This window comes from Lolium perenne, chromosome 3 (assembly GCF_019359855.2).
Source record: "Lolium perenne isolate Kyuss_39 chromosome 3, Kyuss_2.0, whole genome shotgun sequence".
NCBI lineage: Eukaryota > Viridiplantae > Streptophyta > Magnoliopsida > Poales > Poaceae > Lolium > Lolium perenne.
The window spans coordinates 305,903,411-305,913,438 of NC_067246.2; the positions used below are offsets into that span (position 1 = coordinate 305,903,411).

A 10,028-nucleotide genomic window follows, 5' to 3' on the forward strand; every position below is an offset into this window, starting at 1 on the left:
TTCTGTTTATATTTTAGTTTAAATTTAAAAGCCCATATAGGGGCTTCTTTTGTTAGTTTTATTTGCCCAAAATAGGGCTATGTACTAAATTTGCCCAAAATAGGGCATATGTTTAATATAATTTCGTTTAAATTCGATTTTTTTTTGGTTTTCGTTTTTCTCCGGTTTATGCGATGCGTCCGCGCGTTGGACGCAGCGCGCGACCCAAACGGACACGCGGACGCGGGGCGCTGTCCGCGTGTCCGGGCGGCGACCCAAACGGCCCAAAACGGACGTCACAGCGCATCCGTTTGGATCGCCCGGTTGGAGATGCCCTAGCACTTCGTAGTAGAGTTCATTATAATGAGACTACCACTGTACCACATAGTACCTCCACCTTTGGTTTTTTCAAAACGAAAGCACCAGTGCTCCTAGCACCTCAATATGCAGGGTAGGTCTTAGCGTGAAAGCTGGCATATGCAATCGTAGCTGCAGCTAGTAGTACGTATCTACCGAGTAGTTCTTTCTTGACAACAAGCTCGATCTCTTCTCAGTTATCTCCTCTTGCATGCTCTGCAAGACAACAGAAGTCAAGTTACATCATGAAAACAACAAAGGCAAGCTGCAACTTTGGATCTCACACGCTTGGACTGGCGCAGTAAAAAAGTAGTGGTATTCATCAAGTACGTACTCGGTTGTACAGGCATACGGCCACGTACTCTACCAGGGGACCAGGTAGCTAGGCCACGTTGGCTCGGGTCCACCTGCTAGTGAGAGCAACAGAGAGGTACACGGCCGGTCAAGATACAGCAGATTCTCTCAGCTCCAGTGGACGTTGGACTCACCACTGAATTGCGTGCATGGCTCTCATGCAGAGAGATAGAGAGGGAGGTACGCTACGATGCTGTAGGTAGTCCTTTTGGGCGTGAAATAAACCCAGCAATCTGAAGAGCGGGCTTGGATGGTAGAGATAGCCAAATTGATTCGACTCCACCAACCATGCACACCCGGCCCCGTCCAATCACTGTGCCGACGAAGTGTGTGTGCACTGTGGAGCACCCCATTCCCTGCAGCCTAGATTTTACTGCCACGTGAAGGGAAAAAAGCTTCTGAGAAATGATGCATGCAGGCGTGGTTTTTGACGTCTCTACGACTGCGAGCGTGCGTGCGTAGTTTGGAAAATATAGGAGAGAAAACGAGAACAAAACTGGGATTTGGCAGTATCCCTGAGAAAACGAGCGCTGCTGCTGCATAAACAGGGGCAGGGTATTGTGGATACAGTAGCTAGGGTTCCAGCAGACAAGTTGCAGCGTGCGATCAACTTGATGTAGTGGCAGTACATCTTGTTCAATACACGCAAGGGCATCTACCACGACGCATCTCATACATCTAAAGCGACAGCTGTGTCCGTTTATGTCTGCCGCGGAAAAAAAATGTCATTTTTTATTTCGTGTCCGTTTGCGTTTAGGTGTGGCCCCAACAGTCTGATGCATATTATTTTTTCAATAATTTTTTCATTCAATTGAAAATCATAATTTACAAATGAAATAAACGAAAATAAGAAGAGACAATTACTAAAATGAAAACGGCTAAGGCCCTAGCCTACTTGTGGCCCCTCGAGGCGGTTGATGGCCTGGCTCCGTCATTGCCTTCCTCCCTCTTCCGCTTCTCCGGCGTGAGGTCGCTAGAGCTCGGTGGGCCGTCGCGTCCTCCGGTAGCCGCAGTCACAGCGCCTCGTTGGCATCATCTTCGGCCTTTTTCACCATCTCGAAGCACGTGATTAAGGCCCTCTGCTCCGCCGCCTTCTCCTCCGGGTCAGGCTAGCTCCAGTTAAAGTCGTCGTCGTCTTCATCCGACTCCCTCCTCTGCGGCCGCCGCCTCCCTGCGGTGTTGCTACTCCACGTGGGCCGCTCGCTCCTCCTCTACCTCCTGCTCCGTGTCAGCCATGAACTTCGTTTTCATCGTCGCGCCGATAATGCCGTCCGTGATATCTTCGTTCTCGTTGTCGAACTTGTCGGTGTCGGAGTTGTCGGTCAGGGGAGGTGGAGTCGGAGGTGGAGTCGGAGGTGGAGGCTGAGTAGCCTGGTCGCCGGTGGCGCTGCTCATCATGGCAAAGATCATAGTAGAGGAGAGGTTGTGAGGCGGCTAGGGTTAGGGAGGGGATGAGGCAGCCGAGCGCGCGCCTCTCTTTATATACGCCAGAGCAAGCCGAGGGGCGCGACACGCTTGCAACGACATTAATTTCATTGGCAAAGGTGGGTGGTGGCCGCGCAGCAAGCGAGGTATCGCCATTAACATGGCGCAGACTGCCGAAGCGATGCCTCGTCGCCAGTACTGGCTCTCTTGAGAAAACGGATCGACCTTGGTCGCTGCCAGGCGGGTTCGTGGGAGAAGCGAGCAGCACGCGGCGCGACCGCGCAGCGTCCGCCGACACGCAACCGACGGACAGTCCGATCACTATGCATCGGGTCGTTGGACCTGGCTGCAGCCACATTTTGCGTCAAGCCGGAGATGCTGCAAGTGCAGAAGTATCGCCGCCTTCTCTTCTTTGCATCCAGCAACGTCACCGATTCTCGGCATCTCCTCCTGCACTCGGCTTAACACAGGCGGTCTGCTCAGGGTTCCAAACTTCCATCCACCGCAACAACTGGATCCATTCATCTCGTTGTCCCGGCCACTCCTGCCACGTGGATTTGTTTCAATTTGCACTTTCACCCGGAGTCATTAGTCCGATTATTTGTAAGAACTACATGTAATAATGAACTTGCAAAATGGGTTCGTTGTTCCTAAACCCAACTTCACCTTAATTATTATTTGAACAAAAATATCACAATAAACTTTTGGTAAAAATAATGTATCTGTCAGAGGATTTTTACCACTTCAATAACAGTCTCAAACTGGAATTACATTAGAAACATGTTTATCAAATTGATGATACCTTTCCAGGTTCCGATCTATATGACCCCAAACAGTACAAGTACACATCTTCCGTAGAGGTGATGCAAGCTGGAAGCAGTGTTCCTTTGTTTGTTCGAATTAATATCGAGTTTTATGCATGAACGTGAGGGATTTGTCTCTGCGGGTGACGAGATCCCGGCCTTTCATTTCAGAACCAACAGCTAGATGGCAACTTCCATTTCCCCCCAAAAAAAACATAAAGAAATGCAAAGTTGCCAGGCTTCGCGAGCACGCCGTTGGGGTCCATTAAAATTTCGTTGTGCTGCATTTTGTGGGGCCTAGATTAACAAAACCATTTGTACTCTGTAGTTAACAATCTATTTTTATGGAACCATGCAGGAGAGCTACATGTTATTATATCATCATCGTCAGAATAAGAAAGAAAGCCACAAGGGGGTACAAGACAGATTACAACACACTCACAGAGCCTCCTGCACAAAGAAAGAAACACATGACCAAAACCAAGAAAACTACAGAAGAATGCAAATGCGGATATTGCCAATGACAATATGGATCTGGAGGATCAAGACTGATGTCCCTGCCTGTGAAAAAAATCAACCTGTTTTCTGCTGGCTGATCCGTTTCTGTTATAAGTTTAGTTTGTTTTCTGTCTCACTTTCGCTCGTGTTCATTTCTGTTCCTTGGTAAAACTTCTATGTGGTGTTCTCGCTAGCAGTAGGTGGCGAGTGTAATAGTTGTTTAGCTGTTAGCTGTTTCAAACACGCACGCGCGTGATACTCTATTTTTCGTTATCCTTGGGTAATGAAATCCGATCCGTGGGATTGTTTGGAAAAGAAAAAGAAGACTCGTGAAAAGTTCAAATGCCTCCGGTGATGCCGAGAGTAGCATGTAACATCAGTTTGCTACAATTCGATTTATCCGACCAGTGACGAACACTGAAAATTGGTCATCCGTGCTGCCGTGCAGCGTGTTGTGACCCATATGCTCAGTCTTTCTTGGCAAAAAAAAATCGATCCGTGCAGACAACTTCTTTCCTCCACCATCTGTCGTTTGGAAATGAATTTATCACTGCTCACTTTCCCCCTTCCCTGCTCTCCTCGCGCTACAGTAGTTTGAGAGGTGCCTCTCCTTCGCCGGGCCGACCTGAGGCCACTCTCGCCGGCGCCGCTGGTCGAGATGCGCTAAGGGAAGGCGGCGGCCTTTGTAGTGTAAATACTAGGTGTAGGTGTGGCCTCTGTGCCAGTAGCTGGCTTGATGCTGAGTGGAGTTCGCCGGTCGCCCTGGGCCAGATCTGGCGATGGCTGCTGTTCTTCTTCCTTGTTGCCCTCGTCGGAGGGACGCGGTTGGTGTTCGGCGGCTACTCCAACAATAAGGAGCCCTGTAGTGGAGGCGGTGGTCAAGATCTGAGCCGCTGGGTCTTGACCAGGCTAGGGCTGATGCTTACCCTCTCTCTGCTCCGGTGGTTGGAGGTAGAAGGGGTAAGAAGCAGCGCCGTCTTCTTCTTCAACGATGCTGCGGAGACGGGTTCTCCTCTCTATCTCGGCAGCACTGCCGAAGTTCCCCTGGCCGGCCGTGGAGGCGAGGTGGGGTTTCTTCGCGGAGCTACAAGGTATGCCTTTTCTTTGCTCCTGGCCGGCCTTGGTGGCGAGGAGGAGCTAAAGCATGGCATGCCGGTTTTGGATCGAGGGACAGGACCCGGTCATCTCTGTCGGTGCAGCTGGTGCCTGGAGGTTGCTAGGCTAGGGTGTCTTCTTCCTTGCCATGGTGGTAAGAAGAAAGGCGACGGCGAGCCTCTCCCGGACCGTCTTCATCGACTTCTGCCTCAAAGGTGCTACAGAGTCTCTGTGTGGGAAGCAATTTTCTTGAGCAGCTCTTCGGCGGCACTTGGTTGCCGTCCGACATCCAAGGCCACTCCATGGCCTATCCATTTGCCGGCGATGGATTCCGGCGAATCAACCTCCTTTGCGAGGCCTTTCCTGAGGTTCCGTCCCCGCCTCTTCGCATGACGGCGGCGTAGCAGACCTCTGGCTCGACGATGGGGAAAGAGAAGGACCTGATTGCATTTCATCATCTCTCAGTGAGGTCTTTTCTGCAAATGCTAGGGACCTATATGTGTATTTAGATCTTATGGGGTCCTTTGTAATATTTTGTACCTCCACCGTTTGGATTTAATGAGAAGCTTCCTGGCCCTTCGGGGCACTCCTTGTTCAAAAAAAAGAAAAGAAGAAATGAATTTATCAAGCATCGAAGCAGTCGAGCAGATGAAAGGATGGGCGTGGTCTTATTAGTCCACTGTAGTCGCACGCAGAATTGACACCGCAACCTCCGGATCCCTGGCACCGTCGATTCGGCATAAACCGCTCAATCGAGCTACAGTCTCTGATGTGTTTACCTGGCAAAAAAGATACACTGTTCGATGTGAACCTTCCTTGTTTCGCGACGAGTTCATCGTGACTGATCGGTTCTGAATTTGTCTTTGGTGATCATAGTTTATTATATAGGAAAACAGGAAACGGTATTGATGTTTCAAGGCCATCTTTATCAACCGCTGCTTTGAAAACAAAAGGTTAACGGGTCACTGTTTCTTCATATATGGAAAGGGGATTCAGGTTCTTTTAAAATAGCCATCAGCATTCTGAAAATTGCGCTGTCCATGAGCAAATACTAAAAGGCTACCCTGCCGAGAGTTTACAATGCACAAATTCAGTTAGCTGTGTTTGCTTCCACTGGTTGGTGTTCCATGGACCGATCAAAATCGACAGCTAGGGATATTACTAGTAGACATCAGGGCCATCGCATTATACTGTACTTAATTAATGATCTCTGTGCAAAGGGCACCACCAACATGGCAGGTACGCAAAGTCCATCGGCAGCTAATTAATCCCCTGCCATACTTTAGAGTTCGAGGGTCCAAAAGCACATGAATTTTGTATGGCGAGATGTCGCGCTTGGCTCCTACACCTGTCATGTCATCTCGCGGACCCTTTGTTTGACAAAGGAGAGAGCATAGTGCTTGCCAATGGGTTTACAGCTCCGTTGTTTGAATCCCAGATCTGGAGCCGTCTGATTGTTTTAAATTATGTGTGCACATTAATAGAGTATGTGTCTTGTCTCAATCATTCCCTGCTCCTAGTTTAAAAACAGACAAAGCGCCGATGATCCGGTTACAGGCTAGCTTAGCTTAAAGTTTTTTTTTATGCTGCTTGCATGCAACTCGATCATGGCTGAAACCAGTGCTACTGTTTTGTCTCTTGTGTTGACAACACCATCAGCGCTAGCTTCGCGCTAATTATGATCAAAACAAAGACATGGATGACTTAGGCGTCAGCAGACAAGTAAGCCACGCGATACATCCTGGTTTAAACGAAGCTCTGAATTTTTCAGAGGGAATCGAAGCTGTGAATTCAGCGAGAATGAGCTTACGGTAAACAACATGCACTGAATATCCGTCAGTTGGCCTGTGAAAATCGATGGCTGAGAACTGAGTGCGCAACCAGCCCACCCGAGTTCGAGTTCCAAAGGGACCGAATTAAACGGGGTGTTGTCTAGCACGTATAAATTTGTTGCTGGAGAGGTCTCGTCGTCTATCTAATAACATATAGCTAAAGAAGAAAATCTTTCCCCGTTAGTCAACGTTTAAAACCGATGGTCTGTGGCACGTACGGAGCCTGCAATGAAAGAGCGGAAGATAAGAGGGAACAATTATGGTTAACTCAGAACCAACGTGTGATTGGATGGTTAGGAGGATAGTGACACCGCCAGCCCACCAGAGTTCAAACCCCAAGATTTGATACTTTAGTGTCTCATTAAAGGCGAAATATTTTTCAGTGGAAGGTGACGTTCCCGTCGACAACGATGCGCTTGTGATGACTTCGTGAATCTCGAGACCCGTCGGATGAAGTTTCTTGGACGCAGTCTCTCGAAGATGCTCATAGGGGTAGGCAACGGTGGAGCCAGGAATTTGTCACGCCACGGGCGAACAACAAAGGGCAATTTTTTTTTGTCTATAATTACCCCAGTTCTAAGGCATAACAGAATATAGCTAATTTAAGCACTCTATTTAATGGTGTTTCTACAATTCAACTCACAACTTCAGATATAATAAAAGGCAATATGTAGCATACATGAAACAAAACTACCAAATATGGTACCAAATGGATGATCGGCTTGTCGAGCCTCCCATGATTTCATCTTCGGTAGTAGAAGAAGCCAGCCCTTGAAATATAAGATGTTGATCGTTCATCAGTACATACACAAGCAACATGAGATAGTTCATAATGGATGCAAAAAAATGAAAACTTACTTCTAGGACGAGGTAAAAGACCTTTACGAGAGCAATATCCTTGAAATCGCTCTATGATCTTTGACTCTTCAATACTAACAAATACATCTCGCTCAATATAACAGACCATTCTGTGATTCATCCAATCATCACCCATCTTGTTCCTCAACCCAGTCTTGATGATGCTCATTGCTGAAAAGACCCTTTCCACTGTTGCAGTTGCAACTGGTAAAATTAATGCTAACTCAACAAGGCGATAAACCAAGGGGAAAGATGTGTGCATATCAGCTAGAACCATCTTCATGGCAAGATGACCAAGGTCATTACAGTTCATCAAATGAGAATCAGTTCTTGCTTCATGGATGAATGATTCCAATTGGTTTCTAAGGACAAAAGCGACTTCATATGTAGAGAAGTCAGCAACATACATATTAGCAAGCTCAACTAGTTTGTCTTCATCATAATTGGCAAATGAATTTCTAGGATCAAGACAAGCTATGCATCTCAACAATTGAGTGGATCTTTCAGCAAAGCGGTTGTTCAACTCAACAATAATTTGATCATGCAGAACATTGAATATTTCAATTCTGAAATAATGATAATATGTAACCAATTGCCCACCCCAAGTCCTTGAACGACCATTGGATGTCCTTGTATCTTCCATGTTTGGCACTACAATATTGTATTTGAGACAAAAGTCAGTTACCTCTTGAAGGAGCCCATCCCAACCATCCTGCCTTATCTCTTGAATTCTATCCAATGTGGATTTGATCAATCCCACAGCACGCACAATGTTCTGATTCTTCTTTTGCAAGCAATATGACAGATCATTAGTCTTGCCCAATATTCTAATCATAATATGCAATATGAGAACAAATTCAAATGTCTCCATGTGCTTTATCAACCCCTCAGCTGTGGTTCTTTGTGTAACATTCTCTGCATCAAGGAATAGATTTTCTAATACCTTCAAAACAGGTTTCCACATCAAAATAAGGCGGCATAAGGTCCTATGATGTGATCCCCACCGTGTATCACCAGGTCTTGCAAGATTAGTTAACTGATTTTTTCCCTTCCCACCAACAGTTTCCCCTTCCTCTAATTGGCGCACAATTTCATCATGTTGCTCTTGGGCCAATTGATCATGTCTTTTACATGAAGCATTAACAATATTGACAACCATGCTAGTATACTCAAAAAAATCCCTTACTGATGAACAACACTTAGCAACAGCAACAACAACTAATTGCAACTGATGTGCAAAGCAGTGTATGTAATGAGCATATGGATTTTCATCCAGGATCAACCTTTGCAGCCCACGAAATTCCCCTCGCATATTAGAAGCCCCATCATAACCCTGCCCTCTCAAATTAGACATAGATAAGCCATTAGTAGCAAAGATACCATCCAAAGCTGTCTTAAGTGAAGTTGCTCTAGTATCAAGAACATGCTCAATTGCAATAAATCTCTCAATCACCTCGCCTCTTTTGTTGACATACCTACATAAGAGAAAAAGAGCACCATTAATACTTTGCAACTATGAGAAAATGTATGTGCAAGAAATAGACATACAATGCAAGACAAGGTTGCTACCTCAAACACATTGCCATTTGCTCCTTAATAGATGCATCTCTGGACTCATCAACAAGCAAGGAGAATTTACTATCTCCAATATCCTGAATAATGGCTTTGGTGGTCTCTTCTGCACAAGCCTTGCACAAGTCCAATTGTATCCCATGTGAAGTCAGCTTATGGTTGTCCCCGGCTTCCCCAATCAATTTTTCTGCTGTTGGATCTTTCTTTGTGTACCATTCCAGAAGCTCCTTAAAGTTACCCTTATTCTTCGATGTAATAGACTCATCATGACCACGAAAAGCAAGGCCTTGTAGAAGCAAGAACTTGACAACACCCAACATAATCAAGAGACGAGCTTTGTATTTTTCTTGTTCACTATTAGTACCCCGAACAAGCACATGTGGAATATTTTGCCTCTGATTTTTGAAAGCCAAATAATGTTGTCTAGCCTTATTATGAGCACTGTCATGTTTACCAACATGGCGACTAAGAACACTAGGGCCATCCTTCCATGTTTTAAACCCATTCTTGGTAAATGCTTCAATACCATAGTTTTCAGCTCTTGGTTGCTTAAATAGAAAACAGAAAAAGCAAAAGGTAGCCTCTTTATCAACACTATACTCCAACCAACTACGGTGATCATCGTACCAATAGTCATGAAAGCTTCTGTAGCCACTTCCTAACCATTTTCGTTCATATGTATGATTAGTTGGTTGGTATGGACCCCTACTAATATACTCCCTTCTAGCAAGATCTCTAACATCTGGATCCAATTGCTCAATTGGTTTTCTCAAACCAGGATCTGATTCAATATCACCAGGCCCAAGTGCAGCTGTAACACGGGGATTATTAACACTAGCTTGAGTTGAAGTGCCCGATTCTGTGGTTTGCAATTGGAAAAAACTATCAATTTTGTTTCTTTTATTCATCTTGTCCTCCTGTAAAAAATAATTTGTAGCCAATTTAACTAACACAGGCACACAGACACAGCTAAAGGGAGTAGGGGACAGAGCACTAAGCAACCTAACTAAAGGAGAAATCTAGACATTCTAACAGTACAACGAATTTACGACCGAGCAAAAGGGGAAAATGGGGAAACCTAGCTGGGGCGGTGAGCCGGCGACGCGAGGCTTCCGGCCGGGAGGTGGGCGGCGGACGCGGATCCGTGGAGCGGCAGAGGCTGGAGGGTGGAGGCGGCGGCGCCCGCGGCGGCCTGGAGGGTGGAGGCGGGCAGGCGGCGGCGCCGTCCCGTCGCCCGTCGCGTCGCTGGAGACCT

General features: G+C 46.5%; 1 protein-coding gene across 1 annotated transcript; it reads right to left on the reverse strand.

Moving 5' to 3' along the window:
• Positions 1-7,069: 7,069 nt before the first annotated feature.
• On the reverse strand, positions 7,070-9,686 carry LOC127345331 (uncharacterized). The gene is made up of 2 exons (XM_051371793.2): positions 8,771-9,686; positions 7,070-8,676 (listed from the first exon to the last, which is right to left on the reverse strand). Exons 1-2 carry the CDS (start codon positions 9,679-9,681, stop codon positions 7,086-7,088), a joined length of 2,502 nt encoding a protein of 833 aa, XP_051227753.1. The 5' UTR covers positions 9,682-9,686; the 3' UTR covers positions 7,070-7,085.
• Between the last annotated feature and the right edge of the window lie 342 nt (positions 9,687-10,028).